Consider the following 21,132-nt stretch of genomic DNA (forward strand, 5'->3'; position numbering starts at 1 on the left):
TGTGTGTGTGTGTTGATGTATGTGGGGCAAAGCTGTAGTGTTGAATCTTTTTTTTTTTTTTTTTTTTTTTTTTTTTTTTTTTTTTTTATTTTAGACTGATTTTTTCTTTTTCTCTTTCTCGTTTCTTTCTTTCTTTTGTAACACTTTGCTTTCTTGTACATGTCTCGTCTGTTATCACCTTCAGAGTGGGTAGCACCTCTAGTTCCCATTGCCTCGCTAGCAGTGCTTCCTTTGGGCCCGCTCTTCTTTCCTCGCACTTATCTTGTCGTCTTGTTTCTTTATTTTACCGTCTTTTTATACACTCAAGTAAACCATGTGTGCAAGTTCTTTTTAACATCTCGCAAGATCAGAATGACAATCCGTAAATGGAATAAGAGGTTGGATAAAACCATCACTGGTGGCAACAAAAAGCAGGACACAGAGATCATCAAGCACAGCAACAGTGATGATGAAACATTAGAAGATGTAGAGGAGAAGCTGCAATACTACCAAGACACGCACTACTTTCATGCCTTCATTGTGCCCAACTATGCTGAACCAGAGGGTCTTTTAAAGGATACCATTGAACGCATTGCCAGCCATAGGTAAAGATTCACTTACAGATAGAGACACATACACACAAGATATTTATCTGCTTCTCTAATAGTACCGCTCAGACCCATTATGGCTTGATTTTGGCTATGGAACAATCTGAACCTGGTTGGGAAGCAAAGGCTCGTCGTCTTCAATCTTATTTCAGTGATCGCTTTGCTCATATTGTCATTACTGGCCATCCCTCAGATATTCCTGGTGAAAGTCGTGGCAAAGGATCCAATGTTGCTTATGCTGCTCGCCATGGCTGTATGGAATTGGTCGACCAAGGTATCGATCGTCGCAGAATCATCATTACAGTATCTGATTCGGACTCAGCCATACCCGAGCTCTATATTCGTGAAGTGGAAGAGGCATTGAACAAGGCTGAAGACCCTTACCACCTCTTGTGTGCACCACCCATCTTCTTTTCTCGCAACTGCTTTGATGTACCTGCTGCTGTGCGCGTTACAGACATCACTTGGTCCGCTATGGTCATGTCGAATTTGAGCAACAGTAGAGGCATGTGCATTCCTTGCAGCAACTATTCTCTTTCCATGGTGTTGGCAGACAAAGTAGGTTATTGGGATACGGATGCAGATGCAGTAGGTGAAGACATGCATATGTGGTTGAAATGCTTTTGGAAAACGCAAGGACAAGTGCGCACAGCTCCCATCCATGTACCTATCAACTTGACCAATGTGCAGACGGAAAGCTATCTGAGTAACGTCAGTGCTCGTTATGTTCAAGCCAAGCGTCATTACAATGGTGTAGCAGATGTTGCTTATACGCTCAAGAATGCGTTCCAGTCCTCCTCCTCATCAATCAGCCTGTTTGAACGTCTCAAGGTGTGCTTTATCATCTTGGAAGCACATATGGTGCCTGCTACTTCAGGCTGGCTCATGTTTGCTGCTGTCCCCTTGATGCAGTTCATCTTGTTCCCACCTTTTGCTTCTTTGGCTTTGATTGCTCCTTCTGACAACCCCATCTTGACCAGCGAATTCTTTGGCCATCTGTGGAGCTTGATCCGTATCATCACACTGTGCTTGCCGTTGCCCTTGTTTGGCACGTTGGCCGTGTATGAACAATTGCACCGTGCCATTGATAGAGAATTTCTGTTCAAGTCCAAGCAAGAGAGTCGTAAGTGGTCCCACTTGATAGATTACATCAATTTACCAGTCGCAGCATGGTTGTTTATGACATTGCCATCCACGTTGGCATGTGTCAAGCGTTTGTTAAACAGACAAGAGAAATATATCACATCAGAAAAGTTATTTAGAGGTGACAATAATGGCTTGATTGTCAGCTCATCAAATGCATAAATTCGTTACAATATATAGTTTTAATAGTTAGTTGTTTTTCCTTTCCTTTATAATAGTAAATAATTTCAAGTTTTTTTTTTCTTTTTAATACCTTTTTACTTTTTTTTTTCATACATTTTAAACATCAAATAAATACTTTTCTGTTCCTTGTAGATGTGTGCTGGCTCCATTAAAAAGGTATTTGTTCTTGAATTATGCAGTATTAAGATAGGTAAATAAAGGCCAACTGTCTATTGCCATGCAAGTCAATCTTTAACTTGGTACTTGCATTGTCTTCTGAAGGTGGAGTAGTATGTGGATGACAGCTTCAATAACATTGATTGCCTTCATCAGACACACATCTTGTAACCAGCAGCCGTCGCCAAAATCAATTTAAACTCAGTTTACTTTTTTTTTTTTCTGTCAAGATTGGACTGATTTCGTCTTTTTTCGACTTCTTTAATCTATTTTACTAGATTCGACTATATAGATTGTGATGATCACCCTATGCTTCCTAATACATTCTTAAAGTACTTTTCAAGGAGTTTCCAATGGTGCTAACTCCAATACGTGTTTTGACTGAGCTTATTGAGCAATTTAATATAATTAGAAATGAGATTTTTAGCGAAAATAGCCATATTTTGCATATGAAAGCCTCATCAAAGTGGTTTCAGAAGTTGCTTTGGATCGAGACAAACATTTTGATTCAATATCATAACATAATAAAATTCTTCATTATCAAGGTGAAAAATGCGATCGTTTGATTTTTGATGAAAACCATGAGGGGTACCTCATGCTTTTTGGCTGATTTTTGGCCATGTTTTCTGGGCCTCCAAAAAGTTGAGCAAAGGTGTCAGAAAGTACGCACCAGATGAGAGCAATTGTCTGGTGTTATTCTGGCAATCTAAAACGGCCCTACGCAAGAAAACGCAGCTCAAATGCACTCAGATTTGCTGTATTAGGGACACTAAACACTAAAAAGGGGAAGTACCAGTGTGCTATACTTGCCCGTATATGAAGTAGCAATGTATATATAAATGTAGAGCATCACATAAGAATCAGATCTACAGATAATATGAAGGTTTGTCATGTGTGCAGTGAGATCAGGTTTGAATAGATTTCACAAAAAAAAAATAAAGCAAAGGTAAAATACAATAGAAATCAACTGTATTTTATTTGTGTATAAAATGAACAGAAGATCCTGGAATTGAGTAAAAAAAAGAAGAGCATCTATACATTTGCAACTAGCTTGTAGGATTAGTGATGTTAGAGAGTAATAGGTGCTGCTACTGCGATATCTGGCAAATGTTGTTGACGTTTGATTTAAAGTGGTAATCAATGCAAGAGCACTGGCCATAAGGGTCGATTTGAGTAACTTTGATGGGCTTGGGTGAGCTATCGTCATAGCATGATTTAATGTAGCCTTGATGGTTTAAAGTGTGATGTTTGTTATTGAAGTATGGAATCCTTTATCTGGGATATTGTGCAACTATGGCAGCAGGGCATAGTTGTCATATTTGAATATGCTTGTTATTGATTTGGTTTTATTTGGATAAAGATACCATCACTTATTACGACCACCATGGGTGTGATTGAATACAATGTGATCAGGAGTGATTCATTCACACGATGTGCGATATAAGCATGCATCTTTACTTTAGTATTTTTAAATGGTTTTTTGATGTACATTTGAGCGCTTTTATTAATAGATCCAAATAGCATGAATTTGAATGAGTGCCATTTGATGAATTTCGGTTTTCAATCAAGTTGCGTTTGGGTGGCTATTTTATTGCAGGTCTATTTGGATACTCTTTTATTACAAATATAAACTCTTTAAAGATGAAAGCTCAATAGGAGATCAACTAGCTAGAATCCTTCGGTCCCTAAACCTCTGAGCCAATCAAATCGCTTGAAAACTCCGCTGACCTAAAAAAAATTTGCGAGGGTTTCCCTCTGTTTTGATGTGAGGCAAAATTTTAAGCGCCGCTACATATAGCAATATAGCCGCTGCTATCATCAAATTTCCCTCAGGTGCTAGAGCATGCCTTACTTACACCACCTAGCTCTAAATTCTGGCATTGAGACCCTCAATCATCACTAAAGTAAGTAGTGATAACCAAGTGAAGGCAGCCTATCTACCTCCTAGTCTCGGATAGAGTCTTGTTGAGCTTCAGGGATAGGCACATCCACACAACGTAAGAAAAAGGTATGCTTCAAAGAAGCATAATAATAATAAAAAAAGAAAGAAGAAAAGAACATACTGCTATAGGAGTATAGTAGTACGTAGGCAAAAGAGGAATACTCACACAAAGTGAGCCAAAGAAAAGTATAACAAACACAACATCAGAGACGCTCTGAACAGCTCGTTGTTGTTGCAACAAAAATCCATACATGAGCAACATGCATGGTAATAGGCGGATGTAAAGCAATACAACCAACAAAAGAAGAGGAAAAACGCAACAAAAAAGTAAACGCCATGAATGCAGTAACATGATGAGAAAGGAAGCAATAATACAAACGTTCAAGGAAGTTTTATATCATTGCGGCCAGAAGAAAGAAGATACTTATCACTTACCATCACCGTAGATAGACCAGAAGATATGCAACCACCGGATATAGACCAGACAATGAACTTGCACCAAACACAGTAGACCAGGAAAGACCGTAATAGCAGCAGCAGCAGCAGCAACACCAGTACCGTAGACAAACCAAAGAACAAGCGATACCAGCAGAGACCAGACAAAGGCCAAAGAAGCAATCACCAGACATGATAAACCAAAGAAACAGGCAGCAGAAATGGCAGAGAAGTAATGGCAACAGCACTCAAACAAGCAAGAAATTATTAAAACCTAATAAACAAATTGAATTAATGTTACTTCTACGCCTTCCAGTGCTCGTTATCGAATGGTACCTAATATACTCCACTTCAAAGAAGCAGTATCAAGTTCTTCCAACAGTACAAGACAGAGTTGTCGGAAGCTAGAGTGTTATTATCAATCAAACGGTGTCCAAAACCACCATAGCTTGATACTAAAACGCGTCTTGCAAAAAGGGTAAAAAAACGGAGGCATGGAGAAATGAGAGGGCACCCTATCCGACGTCATGGCCAGTAAATTTAGTCTCAGCCTTGTACCATAGCAGTAGTAATTGCGGCAATTTAATTTGAAATTGTGCAGTGGTATTTTCGTGTTCAAACTTGACTTGATCTCACATCCTTTAAAGGTTTTTGCTAAATTTGACCATGAAAACTGTCGTTGTCACACCCAACTCTCTAATACATTTCTAGAGGACTAAAGAAGCCGCATCGAATGGTGCTGGTTACATTCAGCCTTCAGACTGAAAATAATAAGCAATTTGCAAAAATATGAAAACAGGCTTTCTGTGAATATGTCAAAATTTAGCATATGAAAGTCTCATAGAAAGAGTTTCCAATGTTGCATTTCATCTGTACGATTAATTTGGTCTGATATGTGTTATAAGAAAAGTCTTCACTTTTGACGTGAAAAACGCGATCGTTTGATTTTCAAAAATTTTCCCTTGCTAATACTCATGGAAAAACGATGATTTTCATGAATTTGCAACGACCCAAAGAAAAATTGAGATAAAGCATCAAGAAGTAAAGCGTAGCCAAGAGAAGGCATATGAAGCTATTTCAAGCGCTCAAAACGCTTTGTGGCATGAGATATTCGTGCTTGAAAATGGCTAGATTTGAACAGAATTCGACCTAAAACGACGGTGTAGTAGGTTGCGTTGCCAGAAGAGTAAGTGCATTACAATTCGTTCTAATGTCCCTGATGTTCTGCATTGTACGGAGCTCAATTTCTAAGTTATCGATGCTTTTATTCTTGCAGTGAAATCAGGTTTGAATAGATTTCACAAAAAAAAAATAAAGCAAAGGTAAAATACAATAGAAATCAACTGTATTTTATTTGTGTATAAAATGAAATGAAGATCCTGGAATTGAGTAAAAAAAAAAAAGAAGAGTATTTATACATTTGCAACTAGCTTGTAGGATTAGTGATGTTAAAGAGTAATAGGTGCTGCTACTGCGATATCTGGCAAATGTTGTTGACGTTTGATTTAAAGTGGTAATCAATGCAAGAGCACTGGCCATAAGGGTCGATTTGAGTAACTTTGATGGGCTTGGGTGAGCTATCGTCATAGCATGATTTAATGTAACCTTGATGGTTTAAAGCGTGATGTTTGTTATTGAAGTATGGAACCTGTGGAATTTGAGGCTTTATAGACTAAAATTCACGGAAAGAAAAGAATAAAAAAACAGTAAAGCCAACTTGATAAAGGTATGTTTTATTATCAAACTGACAGGTACCAAGTAAACTGAAGTCTCTCTACTGGCCAGATAGACGATCCTTCTTATATACTATAACAATGGATAAAAGTTCTATTAATTAGATTGACAAATAAGTTAACTCAGATCAACTAATGTATAATCATGCTAAAAGACAACTCCAGCAAGCTAATCATGATTTAGCTCTGTCTGGATGAATAATTAGACTCTCATCCGAAGTACCCTGATCTATCCTTTCTATAAGAGTAATTAATAATATCAATCTAGTAGCATATATTCGATAGGTACAGTCTCCTTAGTCTATATCAATAGTACATATCTGAGTGTATATCGCTAAGCATACATCTTTAACATGTATCTGGATATATGGCATGTCTATAACATATCATATGCATGTCTATAGCATGTCTCATATATAGTACAAGTCTGTAGTACATAAAGTATCTGTAGCTAGTATCACGAATATAAGCATGTGTCTTATAGCGTGGATCATGAAGTGCACATCTGAAGCAACAAGCTCATATTGCATTAATCTTGGTGCCTATCCAGATATGGCAAACATCCGTAGTCAATGTCGGAATACAAGTATAAGTCTATAGCGCCATCCATGTCCGTGGTGCCATCTATAGAGGAACATTTATATTTATTATTTTAACATAATGTTACACAAAATGCAAGACATAAATGTAATGTTGTCTTTTTATCCATAATTGAAATGTTGGTTACTTGTTATAATTTTAAATAAAATTTGATTCACAATTATAATTAAATTCAAATTAAACGTTAAATTTACAAAATTTTTGCGAATTATAAACCAATATACATTTATCTATACATCTAAACGTTTTTCATAGTCTATATCTTATATAGTATGAATCTTATAGTACTAGCGTATCTGAAGTCCATATCTTCTTATAGTATAAATCGATACCGTACATCTAATCCAGTGTACATACAGTTTATATCTAAATCTGGTAACTGGATGAACTGTCGGAATGCAGATCATAGTGGATGTATTCCACAAAGACAAATGAGCAAAGACTTCTCTCTGAACACCATCCCAGCAAATTGAGCACAGTCAATGACGAAGGAATAGCCGTCTTTAGCTTCTACAAATGTTGAATTGTAGTCCAAATGTCTTCCAGTTGTGGAGGCGTTGTTGTCGATAGCTGGAGCAATGTTGAAGGTTGTTCGCTTCTGACTCTTGATATCTTGAAAAAGCGATGCATAGGTAAAAATGTTGTTGCCTGGATTATGGCTAGAATCCAGCGTAGAGCCTCCATTACTGGAGGGTCTACCTTTTTCTGCTATTTTGTGATCTTTAGCGGAGAAAACCATGATTTTTGATGAAAAGCATGAGGTGCCCCTCATGTTTTTTTGATCCCCAAAAAGTTGAGCAAAGGTGTCAGAAAGTAACTGCCAGATGAGAGCAATCGTTCGGTACTACTCTGGTGGGTTAAAACGGCTTCCAACACGAGAAACCATGGCTCAAATGTATCCACATGTCACTGTGTTTTGCATATTTCTAGGCAGTGAGAGGTTATTCTAGTATGCGGCTTGTCCGTTTACGAGTGGTTGTCATGGATCTAAGACGTGGGAACACTTGAAATGAGTCAGATCCGCAATCTTGGAGACTTCTCAATTGATCATGCAAGTTCGAGACGTAGGATTTCAGCCATATTAGATGTAAGCGCTGCTTGAACCTGATTTGTTTGCTTCAAGGTAGCAAAACTCGCACGATGATGTCCAGAAAATTTAATAATGCAGAACGAGATCGCCATTGGCAACTTATCCAGTCACTTTACCACTACCACTACCACCACTTTTTCGAAATTTTTAAATTTACTCGGCTGCTGATCAAATTGAAGGTTTCCTGAAAAAAAGGAGTCTTCCAATTTTCTCGCCGTGTGTGTAGTGTTTCCCTTTTTTTTTTTAGTATAGCTCTTTTTTTTTGACTTTTTTTATTTGAGACCACAACATAACTATTGTCATAACAAAATTTATTACAAAAGGACAAGCAGCGTGTTTGGTGTTAGGTGAGGCAGTGACAGAAGCTAATCGTGTCAAGTGCAAGACCATTGTTGAAGAGACGCTGTTTGAAGTTGTTTACACATTGGAGAGAGGCAATACGCGACCCATTGCAATTGGCAAAGCAGTCGCCCAGCGCGATTCTTTCACATGTTTTGGATACCCTGATACACCACCTCCTCAAGATGAATTTCCAGATGACATTGAAACTAAAAACGTCATTCAATCTGCTGAAAGCGATGACTATGCATTAACTAAGATTGAAAGCAGTAAGCTATCAGTGTTTCTTAGAAATGTCATTTGCTTACCTTCTTACAATTCCTTCCTTTCATTCAGGCTCCAGCTCATGCAAATCAATGGACAGTTGTCATGGTAACAAATTTAGAGCACTGTATACTCAAATCTAATATTTTTTTTAGACATCAAACCAACAAAAGCAAGCATCTTGGACTTTCTGTGCGGCGTTTTAACAATTGATCCATCAAGTTGTTCCAAGAGCCACTATGATTTCAAATCGTTAACCGAGACGGACATCTTTAACCTGATGACAGCCAATATCCCGAGTGCAAAGGATTCGATCACTGCTAACCAGATAAGTAAATGGATTAAGAATAATGGGTCTTTTGGTCAATCCAAATCCATGCGTCAAGGGTATGACGTGATTAAAGCAAGGAAATTATGGGTGCTGAAGCCCGGATTTGTGAGTAAGTCATCTTAGACAATTGAAAAATGATTGATAAACGATTGATTTTCTTTTATCTTTTGGTAGGGAATAGGAGATCATATGAAAAAAATATTCAACCGCAGGTCTTTCCGTGAATCGGTACGCCAATCAACGGGCTGGATAGCTATTGGTTATTGCAGAAAGTCTCCATCGAAAGAAAAATGCGAAAGGCGCCTGGAGCTATTACAAAAAATGGTGTATAACTTACGGATCAATGATCTCTGTGAAAAAGTGTTCATTTCACCCGTTTGCCGAGCCGACTCCGACCTTTTAACAAGAGACAAATCTTCCACACTCACTGCCAAAAATTTGATGGAAAAATTGCGATTCCAAAATGGTGACTTCCAAGGTAACAAAAAAAAAAGGCTTGTCAATGATTTCTATATCCATCGTTTCTTTTATTGACATAGATCTCCTTATGTTTGCAACAACCTCAACGCTTTCTATCAGATTGGTTGTCCTGGACTATGCTGGGCTTTCTACAAGCCCGTCTGATATCCGTACATTTATCAGGTGATTAAAAAAATTAGACAGACCAACGTAGTAATAATCAAATTTATATGCTATCTCTATCTCTTCTGTAGGAATACCAAGGCAATTAAGCGAGTCGTTATTGATCATGGTCACAAGTTAGAATCATTTGATCGGGCAGAACTGATGGGTACCAATATCATTTCCAAATTTGACTGCCGTAAAGCACCTGTGAAACGGTCAGGTCTGGCCTTAAAAAACCAGTGATTTACATGCAAAAGTTAAATTCCAAATCAAATTTTCATGAATAAATACATCCATTTACTATGTCCAAGGCCTTTGGAACTCTTATTCCGATTTCTACTGGTTTACAACAGTTGCTTGCACTGGTTACATTAAGCTCACACCGGTTAAGCTTGCACTGGTTAAGCTTGCACCGGTTACATTAAGCTTGCACTGGTTACATTAAGCTTTCATCGGTTACGGATAATGATTCTCTCTCTCTCTCTTTTTTTTTTGCTGTAAGTCTTGCCAAAGTAGATCACCTTTTTCCGCTTTCCTGATTCTCATCGCTCATTGTTGGCTGCGGTGAAGCCATTGATGACCATTACATAGGTTCTTTATTTCGACATTTATTCCAGCACTTGTAAGAATGCAAAACAAAACCTTTGAAGTGACTTTTCTCCACGCTTTTGCAGGCCTCTGTTATTCTTTTTGTCAAAGTACCTTCCTGCAAAAACCGATAACGCTTAACTTTACTTTTTGCCACCGCCAAATATTGCTCTATTGGATTAAGCTCAGGAGAGTAAGTAGGAAGATACACACATTTATAACCTCGATACTCAATATACTTCTTTATGTTTTCATGCGTGTGAATGGGCGCATTATCCATGATTATGTAGTGATCTTTCATCTGTGGATGTTTGTCCATTTTATCGAGAGTCATTTTTAAGAAACTAATGTAGTGGCCTGTTACAGTTCCTGAGCTTACATATTCTCCAGCCTTTCTCTTCTTAGCAAGCCTTGGTTTTTTTTACACCGACTGCAATCAAAGCTGCAATAGAGATAGCGCCCAAGATAGATGTCGTGTTTGCTCTCGTAGTAGGCCTGGTAACTATGGCATGCGTACCTTTTTTGGACCAAGCTCCGGAGCGTTTCATGTTTATATCAAAAGTAGATTCGTCAAGAAACACACAATTCGTCAGGAAGTTCATGTCTGTATTTTCCCATTTACAAACCCAATTGTATCGCTCCTCGAGCTTTGCAATACTGTTTCTTTCGATAGAATGGAAGTCGGCTTTCTTCAACGAAAGATTGAATTCGTTTCTCATGAAATTATAAACAGTGCTACGTGAAGATTTAAGATCTCTAAATTGCTTCAGTCACTTCAACAACAACAGCAGAGGGGTTAGCATCAATAAAGTTGACAACAGCCGTTTTATGTTCTTTGCTCAAGATACATTTGCAGTGAAAAAATCAGGTTTAAATAGATTTCACAAAAAAAAATAAAGCAAAGGTAAAATACAATAGAAATCAACTGTATTTTATTTGTGTATAAAATGAAATGAAGATCCTGGAATTGAGTAAAAAAAAAAAGAAGAGTATTTATACATTTGCAACTAGCTTGTAGGATTAGTGATGTTAAAGAGTAATAGGTGCTGCTACTGCGATATCTGGCAAATGTTGTTGACGTTTGATTTAAAGTGGTAATCAATGCAAGAGCACTGGCCATAAGGGTCGATTTGAGTAACCTTGATGGGCTTGGGTAAGCTATTGTCATAGCATGATTTAATGTAACCTTGATGGTTTAAAGCGTGATGTTTGTTATTGAAGTGTGGAACCCTTTATCTAGGAGATTGTGCAACTATGGCAGCAGGGCATAGTTGTCATATTTGAATATGCTTGCTATTGATTTGATTCTATTTGGATAAAGATACCATCACTTATTACGACCATCATGGGTGTGATTGAATACACTGTGATCAGGAGTGATTCATTCACACGATGTGCGATATAAGCATGCATCTTTACTTTAGTATTTTTTAAATGGTTTTTTGATGTACATTTGAGCGCTTTTATTAATAGATCCAAATAGCATTAATTTGAATGAGTGCTATTTGATGAATTTCGGTTTTCAATCAAGTTGCGTTTGGGTAGCTATTTCATTACAGGTCTATTTGGATACTCTTTTATTGCAAATATAAACTCATTAAAGATGAAAGCTCAATAGGAGATCAACTAGCTAGAATCCTTCGGTCCCTAAACCTCTGAGCCAATCAAATCGCTTGAAAACTCCGCTGATCTAAAAAAAAATTTGCGAGGGTTTCCCTCTGTTTTGATGTGAGGCAAAATTTTAAGCGCCGCTACATATAGCAATATAGCCGCTGCTATCATCAAATTTCCCTCAGGTGCTAGAGCATGCCTTACTTACACCACCTAGCTCTAAATTCTGGCATTGAGACCCTCAATCATCACTAAAGTAAGTAGTGATAACCAAGTGAAGGCAGCCTATCTACCTCCTAGTCTCGGATAGAGTCTTGTTGAGCTTCAGGGATAGGCACATCCACACAACGTAAGAAAAAGGTATGCTTCAAAGAAGCATAATAATAATAAAAAAAGAAAGAAGAAAAGAACATACTGCTATAGGAGTATAGTAGTACGTAGGCAAAAGAGGAATACTCACACAAAGTGAGCCAAAGAAAAGTATAACAAACACAACATCAGAGACGCTCTGAACAGCTCGTTGTTGTTGCAACAAAAATCCATACATGAGCAACATGCATGGTAATAGTCGGATGTAAAGCAATACAACCAACAAAAGAAGAGGAAAAACGCAACAAAAAAGTAAACGCCATGAATGCAGTAACATGATGAGAAAGGAAGCAATAATACAAACGTTCAAGGAAGTTTTATATCATTGCGGCCAGAAGAAAGAAGATACTTATCACTTACCATCACCGTAGATAGACCAGAAGATATGCAACCACCGGATATAGACCAGACAATGAACTTGCACCAAACACAGTAGACCAGGAAAGACCGTAATAGCAGCAGCAGCAGCAGCAACACCAGTACCGTAGACAAACCAAAGAACAAGCGATACCAGCAGAGACCAGACAAAGGCCAAAGAAGCAATCACCAGACATGATAAACCAAAGAAACAGGCAGCAGAAATGGCAGAGAAGTAATGGCAACAGCACTCAAACAAGCAAGAAATTATTAAAACCTAATAAACAAATTGAATTAATGTTACTTCTACGCCTTCCAGTGCTCGTTATCGAATGGTACCTAATATACTCCACTTCAAAGAAGCAGTATCAAGTTCTTCCAACAGTACAAGACAGAGTTGTCGGAAGCTAGAGTGTTATTATCAATCAAACGGTGTCCAAAACCACCATAGCTTGATACTAAAACGCGTCTTGCAAAAAGGGTAAAAAAACGGAGGCATGGAGAAATGAGAGGGCACCCTATCCGACGTCATGGCCAGTAAATTTAGTCTCAGCCTTGTACCATAGCAGTAGTAATTGCGGCAATTTAATTTGAAATTGTGCAGTGGTATTTTCGTGTTCAAACTTGACTTGATCTCACATCCTTTAAAGGTTTTTGCTAAATTTGACCATGAAAACTGTCGTTGTCACACCCAACTCTCTAATACATTTCTAGAGGACTAAAGAAGCCGCATCGAATGGTGCTGGTTACATTCAGCCTTCAGACTGAAAATAATAAGCAATTTGCAAAAATATGAAAACAGGCTTTCTGTGAATATGTCAAAATTTAGCATATGAAAGTCTCATAGAAAGAGTTTCCAATGTTGCATTTCATCTGTACGATTAATTTGGTCTGATATGTGTTATAAGAAAAGTCTTCACTTTTGACGTGAAAAACGCGATCGTTTGATTTTCAAAAATTTTCCCTTGCTAATACTCATGGAAAAACGATGATTTTCATGAATTTGCAACGACCCAAAGAAAAATTGAGATAAAGCATCAAGAAGTAAAGCGTAGCCAAGAGAAGGCATATGAAGCTATTTCAAGCGCTCAAAACGCTTTGTGGCATGAGATATTCGTGCTTGAAAATGGCTAGATTTGAACAGAATTCGACCTAAAACGACGGTGTAGTAGGTTGCGTTGCCAGAAGAGTAAGTGCATTACAATTCGTTCTAATGTCCCTGATGTTCTGCATTGTACGGAGCTCAATTTCTAAGTTATCGATGCTTTTATTCTTGCAGTGAAATCAGGTTTGAATAGATTTCACAAAAAAAAAATAAAGCAAAGGTAAAATACAATAGAAATCAACTGTATTTTATTTGTGTATAAAATGAAATGAAGATCCTGGAATTGAGTAAAAAAAAAAAAGAAGAGTATTTATACATTTGCAACTAGCTTGTAGGATTAGTGATGTTAAAGAGTAATAGGTGCTGCTACTGCGATATCTGGCAAATGTTGTTGACGTTTGATTTAAAGTGGTAATCAATGCAAGAGCACTGGCCATAAGGGTCGATTTGAGTAACTTTGATGGGCTTGGGTGAGCTATCGTCATAGCATGGTTTAATGTAACCTTGATGGTTTAAAGTGTGATGTTTGTTATTGAAGCATGGAATCCTTTATCTGGGATATTGTGCAACTATGGTAGCAGGGCATAGTTGTCATATTTGAATATGCTTGTTATTGATTTGATTCTATTTGGATAAAGATACCATCACCTATTACGACCATCATGGGTGTGATTGAATACACTGTGATCAGGAGTGATTCATTCACACGATGTGCGATATAAGCGTGTATCTTTACTTTAGTATTTTTAAATGGGTTTTTGATGTACATTTGAGCGCTTTCATTAATAGATCCAAATAGCATGAATTTGAATGAGTGCTATTTGATGAACTTTGGTTTTCAATCAAGTTGCGTTTGGTTGGCTATTTCATTACAATGTGTAAGTGGAGAGTCAAAATGAAAGTAGCAGTATTCTGATAATAAGATACGCAAGGGAGGCAATCTGAAGCGCAAGCTGCCGCTGTGCAGGTTGGTTTTCACCGAAGGGAAACAAAGATAGAGAGCCATCCGAAGCATAAACATTCGCCAGTAACAATAAAATCTGCTATATAAGTAGATTTCAAACAATCCATTATTAATAAAGGAAATGAGAAATCAAATTTGCTGCTTAAATACTATGGTTTTGCATATTCGATTCGCTACGATCAAGCCCTCGTATTGATCAATGTTACTAAATGCTGGATTGGATACTTAGTTGTCATAGATTTGCACCTTTGCTTCGCTGCGATCGAACCCTCATATAGATCAATGTTACCAAGCGTTGAAATCGACGCCTGATTACCATGGTTTTGCATCTCTGGTTCGCTACGCTAAAACTCCCCTATAAATCAATGCTATCAAGTATTGAAATAGATGCGTTATGCTCTTGGTGGTTGGGGGTAAGCCCCTCCTCCAAACCCCCTCCCCATTGCCGGCTTCGCCGGTAGCTATATTCAGCTTTGCCCGGCTCTTAATAATGGATATGATTAGAGAAGAGATAATCACGTTTTACGTTTGCTTTTTTCATACGAATGTCTTGATCTTTTGGCTTCTCTATCAGCATTGGGCAAGCCGATGAAGGTTCGTTGGATGCTGCATGTTTTTAGTACTCACTATGAGCCGCAATCGCCTCAACAACAAATTCATCCTGATCAACAATGTAGTCCATAGGCTCAGGGCCACCATTCTAATCAACGACATTTCCATGTCCGTCTTCAAATAAAAATACTGTACTCATGTTAACTTGTAAAAACTGGAAGAAGAAAAATCACCGCCTAGAAGAAAAGGTCTTCTTTTATATCTTTCAAATGCCAAGAAGCCATGGTGGCATCGACATCATTTTCAAAAGCACATGGCATGCGAAATTGATGTTGATCACACAACGACATCGATTTTGATCGGTTAGCGACATCGACTTTAATTGGCTGCGACATTGCTTGTTGGATTCACTGTACTCAAAAACGTCATTGGCAATCAATCGAATAATTTGGTGGTCTTTGAAATGTTCTATGGCCCTTCCACATCCTCAGCATCGTCATCGTTTCAAACAGAAACGTTTTAGCGCCTAGAGTGCGAAAAAAACACTTTAACCGAGGTATAATTTGAATGATCAAATTAAGCCAGCATGAGTTGGACTGGGAACCATATTTTGCATGGTTTTTATTTGATTGTCAACAAACATTTCCCCTTTCTCAGCCGTGGCAGAGCGAAGAAAGCGCAGTCTGTCTTGTTGTCATGACAACCATTTGTCACACACAATCTAGCAATCATGGAATTGGATCTACGCAAGGAGGGGAACTAGTGAGGGAGGGGGTTCTGTTTTCAATGGTTCATACAGAAATCTAGTGTGTAAACGACACTATCAAGACAATCTATGAGCATACACACAAGGATCATTATTTAGGAGGTGAACAGGATTTTACATGTTATTTTCTGCTCTGCCCTGCGGAATACGTGTTTAGGTTAAGGAGGCATAAATTGGATTCGTGATGGCGAGAAGCGAGGGAGTAGGAAAGGCTTGGTACAAGAGGGATTTACTCTTGTTGTTGTCTATATGACAGCATGTACACGCACAGATCAAGCTTACTTGAAGCTGATTTCCATAAAAAGTAAGCCAGCATTGCCAGCCCATGTTTATGATGAGGAATTGCAATGAGACATCTCATTATATAAAGGTCAATATGCAATCTATAAAGACAATCTAGATTTTTTAATGTGTCATGTATTCATATAAGAAGCCTATTGCATTAGTTTCCAACTGCAAACCATCGTTTTTTTTTTTTTTTTTTTTTTTTCATTGTACGTTCGCAATACTAAGACATGTATTTGATGTTTTACCAAAAAAAAAACAATTTAGTCAACACTATTTATATACCAAGACCCTGTTCTCCCAGGCTAGCAGTAGATAACTGAATCGTGAACCTCACTCAGCGCTATTTTTAGGTTTTGAAAAAGGTCTACTTTATATCACAAAAAAAAACTGAAATTGTTGGGCGCAGCCTAAGTAAATTGACAATTTAAAAATGTATACCACCAGAAGAAGAAAAAAATCAGGGAAACACGTATACAAGCTTATACATGTCCCTTTGTTTTCACGCTATTCATCAGCTACTCTCCTTTAAACTATAGTACTAGTAGTTTTTTCTTTTTTTTTTACCATTTAGCACAAATTATACCAAAACAGAGATATTATATTTTACAAATTCGCCATATCCACAGGATATAAATAAATTGTTCGACTGATAGTGTAGCACCAATGTGGAACTGCCGAATCCCCGCTTATTATATTCTCTGACCAAGCTTCGGTTATGCTGGGTGTAACTTGTTGCAAATAGAGCAGTAGCCCACAAGCAGGTTGCCTGATTTGTTCAATCTACCTCGCGAGAGTCTATAAAGCAGAGCATCAAAAATAAAAGGTATAAAGGCCACTTGCTAACGAGATCCATCTCCTTTGATTTCTTCTCTTTCTTCCCGTTTACATTCACTTCTTTTTTCCAGTCTTCATTGATAATCATTAAATCAAACTCTCCTTCAATATAAAATACATCAATCATGGTTTCAATCAAGACATTCCTCGCTTCCTCAGTCGCTCTCATCGTTGCATTCGCCAATGTTGAAGCTGCTGTTTCTCCTACTTATCCTTCTCCTGGTACCATCCAAATTGAAGGTCAATCTTATGATATTACCTGGAGTAAGTGGATTTAACATGTCATCCATGTTCCATAGCATCGTTACTGACATGCTTTTCCTTCTTTAGCTTTCGACGGCAAGGATCCCAAAACCACCTACACCATTGGTACGCAGAATCATCTAATGCATCTCTCTCCCCACATCTGAGCGGTTGATCCTAACGACAAAATCTTAGATTTCATGACAGGCTCAAACGATGCCCAGACCAAATTACAGACTGTTGCCACTGTAAGTTGCTCTCATGCTCACTCGATCTTTTTTTTTTTTTTATCCAACAACTGACCATTGATTTGCAATGTAGAAAGTGCCTGCTAACCAATTGAAGTATTCTTTCGTTGCTCCTCAAGTATCACCTAACTCTGCAATTTACTTCTTCATGTTCACAGGTACAATAACATTTTGATTGCAAAAAGTCCGCCCAGTATATTGACAATTTATTAAGGTTCTGATGGTGTCTCTGCCTGGACCACTCGTTTCGGTATTGCTGGTGCTGATGGCAAGCTCGTCGCAGAGACCGAAAAGACTCAACCCAATGGTGATGCCATTCCTTGGGGTACTGGCAAGCTTCTTAGCGGTGCTGCTGTGAGCGCCAATGCCTCCTCAGCCGTCTCTGCTACTGCTTCTGTCTCATCTGTCTCATCTGTCATCCCTGTTGCCTCTTCATCTGTCGCCTCTAGCTCTGCCGACATTGCCGTCGCTGTCGCTTCATCCTCTGCTAGCGCCACTGTCATGCCTGCCGCTGCTTCCACTCCTGTCCCCTCTGTTGCTCAAGTCGTCCCCAACAATAACTCCAGCAGTGCTACCATGGTCAAGCCAGCTCTTACCTTGGTCTCTGCCGCTGTTGCCGCCTATTTCGCCCTCTAAATGCCATTTCGCTCAAATTATTGTAACAACCATCCCAATTACTATATTACCTACTCTATTTTTCTATTAAATTCCACATTGTATTTTTTATAATTTGTTTGTATACATCCATACATACTATCATGGTTGCATCGAAAGAGTACAGCCACATACACACACGCGCATCATATTTACAATAAACATTGCTTACATTGGTCGTATATATATATATATATAAAGCATTATCACGCTTTTTTGATAAAAAAAAAAGAAATATTAATCGACGTCCACATACGTGCAAGGCTTCATCAGCAAATAACATGAGGTTGCAAGGGTGATACCGTACCACATTTGATCTGTGAAATGAAATCTCGTTGCACAGGATAAATCAGTATTAAATACCACTAGGCATAACTGTTGTGGAATCAAGAACTCATATATATATATATATATATATTTATACATCAATAAGCCCAATACAAAACACATGTCATTTTGCTGGTGTATACATCATATCATGCTATGAAACATGTATATGTAGGTTGTTGATCTCGTCTCTTTGTCTTTTGGTCACACCATCTTGCTTTCGTCTTATTAAAAACAGAAACAAAGGAAGAGTTAGCACAAGGTTGAGAAGATCATCTTTCAGCTATTAATAACAGCAAACACTGCTGTGCATTTTGGAGTAAAGAAAATAGGGCGTGATACTAATGTACGAAATTTAGTCTGTGGCTCAAAAAGAAATTGATGCATTCTCTTGGCAGTAGACGCTTCTAATTATAAGTAAATTTGCACATGTGTTAATGATACAGCCTATACCTTGTATTCACTGACATGTACAAGGTGTATTTCCTGTAAATCAAGTGTCCAAGAAACTTGTTTTGTAGATTTCAATGTTCACGTCTAGCAACTATAGTTTGCTACGTTCCATGGGCAGAGCAATACGTTGTCGATGTGAATCAAGCACAGCTTGCAACAATTATACCTTACTAAGACTATCTATATATGTAGTTGAAGCTTACTGTACAATAGGGCACCATCTTATGGTTCCTACAAAGCGCTTTATTTCAATAAAATATGGTATCATATCCTTCATAGACAACCGAACATATGATCAATTCTTTAGAACAGGCATCTTTCTGCAGGATGTCAGCTCTTTTATTTTATCAAGCTTGTGCCATAAAATGCTTCTCTCATTGTGTATTTTGTAGTATTCGGTTATCTTGTAATGACACTTTCAAGTAATCAATTTGTGGAATGGGTTCACTGTAGAGATAAACGTGCTACAACTGAGCATCGCAATCGTCAAACGATTGTGCAATGTCGTCCGTGATAGGGGGGAAAGTTGACATTGTACTTTTTGCAGATAGCTGGATGAGCTGGCGATTGTTGCAAGTTTACTGCAGCGTCAAAGTTCTCCTTGCCATGATATAGACGGTCAAATGTGAAATCATGTTGCAATTTTTGATGAATTCATACCAGCGTCGCGAAAGAAGTGACAGATTCTGCTTTTCATTGCATTTCAGGTAAGCTGCTATTTAGTAACAGATATCTAAGGAAAGGCAATAAATAGGGCATGTCCTCTTCTGATGTAAATACAAAGCAGCCCTCAGACAAGCTATCATGGAGTACTCGGATCGCTATAGAATCGCTTCCAAATCTCTGTGCTCGATTCTTCAAGTGGCTGGCGCAATCAGTTTCCTTTGAAAACAAATAGGCGAGCCACATATGGATGGGATGTTCACATCGTAGAGAATAGAGCCAACCGCCGGGATAACCTGGATCAATCGTTTGTTGCAGTTGCTTCCTTTTTTGAAACATTAGTGAAGCGAAACATGTATACTGCCGTGGCTGATCTTGATTAAGATCTGATGATTTTTCTTTTTTTTTTTTTGGAATCGATTTACAATGGAAAGCATATTCTGATCAAATATAAAGAAACACCAGAAATTAAAGTATTTAGGTATGTATGAATGTATGCGATTTATTAAGAAATTATATATTAAAGCGTAATTATTCTATATAATAGTGCGTGTATGTGTAAATCAGATAATGCGATGATCTGTAATAATGTTGCTTTCATAACGGCAGAGCGTTGAAGCGTTTGAGAAACTTTGGTTTCAATTGATCGGGTATCATGTGAATGCGAGAGAAAGAGGCAAACGCCTTAGGCACCAGTGTTGGTAGTGTCAATGCCATGATTATTACTGTATCTACAGCCCATGGGATCATAGTAGTAGCCAACGATATCTGGATGAGAACCGCAGCGCATGGGATCACGACTGAAAGCACTGCTGACAATAGATGGTGCAGGAGATGTATAGTAGCTGTAGACTGAATTAGCAGGTGTAAATTTGTCATCTTCGTCTTGGGTTTGCTTGTGAGCAAATGTCTTTTTGATAAATTTAGGGATATGCATGTGGAGACCCATTGTAAAGAGATGTAATATGTATAGAGAGTATAATGAAAAAAAAAACCGTTTGGTAGCTTAAATCATGGCTCTTTATATATTCAACGTATTGCTGTCAAAACTGTTAGCCGCAACTTCCGTACTTTTCCTGGAAGTGATTTCATTGGCACAATGTCTCCATGTTTTGGCCGTATATGGCAACCCTCGGATGGGATAATGCTTATACTGTCTTGCTCTCCCAAAATCGGAATCTAATCTCGTCCGCTGGAGCATGATCTTCCATGGAAAATAATGGTTTGAAATTTGGTCAAGGTCATCTTTTATCAGTACCTTTAAGTATGGTGCGTGTCTAAGGCATGGTATACATATCCACGATCTATCAAAGTCATGGTAAAGATCTACGACAGTCTACATTAGGAAATCTCTAAATCTGGAAGAGCGGAATAGATTCAATCGATATAAATGATGTTGAGACATTTGGCATCTAGACATCGGATAATACATAAAGCGATTTTTTTTGAATGTAATGATGTGGTTGAGCTGGCTCAATGTGCATGTACATCAAGGTATATCTTGTTATCCGAGGAATAAGCAGGGTAATGAGGAAATGGTCTATTCTTTGTAGAACATTGCAACAGGATAAACCTATAAGCTGATGCAATTATAGGATAGGATATGATTTTTTATTGGGTAGAATGGTAAATGATGTTATGATACAAAGAGTCGATTAGCATATATATATACACGGGATATGG

The 21,132-nt window shown here is 38.0% G+C and overlaps 4 protein-coding genes across 4 annotated transcripts; 3 read left to right on the plus strand and 1 right to left on the minus strand.

Moving 5' to 3' along the window:
• Positions 1-159: 159 nt before the first annotated feature.
• PRX1 (peroxiredoxin 1) lies at positions 160-1,892 on the plus strand (the record flags this gene model as incomplete). Its single annotated transcript, XM_064822218.1, has 2 exons — positions 160-584; positions 647-1,892. The coding sequence occupies 2 exons, from the start codon at positions 160-162 to the stop codon at positions 1,890-1,892; spliced, it is 1,671 nt and encodes a 556-aa protein (XP_064681904.1).
• Positions 1,893-7,919: 6,027 nt separating this feature from the next.
• ATC70_002849 (uncharacterized protein) lies at positions 7,920-8,926 on the plus strand (the record flags this gene model as incomplete). The annotated part of the gene is made up of 3 exons (XM_064822219.1): positions 7,920-8,048; positions 8,249-8,477; positions 8,628-8,926. 3 exons carry the CDS (start codon positions 7,920-7,922, stop codon positions 8,924-8,926), a joined length of 657 nt encoding a protein of 218 aa, XP_064681905.1.
• An 8,060-nt stretch (positions 8,927-16,986) lies between these two features.
• On the plus strand, positions 16,987-17,988 carry FPR2 (Peptidyl-prolyl cis-trans isomerase fpr2; the record flags this gene model as incomplete). The annotated part of the gene is made up of 5 exons (XM_064822220.1): positions 16,987-17,125; positions 17,192-17,230; positions 17,300-17,352; positions 17,426-17,510; positions 17,567-17,988. 5 exons carry the CDS (start codon positions 16,987-16,989, stop codon positions 17,986-17,988), a joined length of 738 nt encoding a protein of 245 aa, XP_064681906.1.
• Positions 17,989-20,134: 2,146 nt separating this feature from the next.
• Positions 20,135-20,398, minus strand: ATC70_002851 (uncharacterized protein; the record flags this gene model as incomplete). The annotated part of the gene is made up of 1 exon (XM_064822221.1): positions 20,135-20,398. The coding sequence occupies one exon, from the start codon at positions 20,396-20,398 to the stop codon at positions 20,135-20,137; it is 264 nt and encodes an 87-aa protein (XP_064681907.1).
• Between the last annotated feature and the right edge of the window lie 734 nt (positions 20,399-21,132).

Source organism: Mucor velutinosus (assembly GCF_035048745.1).
Source record: "Mucor velutinosus strain NIH1002 chromosome Unknown tig00000093, whole genome shotgun sequence".
Lineage (NCBI taxonomy): Eukaryota > Fungi > Mucoromycota > Mucoromycetes > Mucorales > Mucoraceae > Mucor > Mucor velutinosus.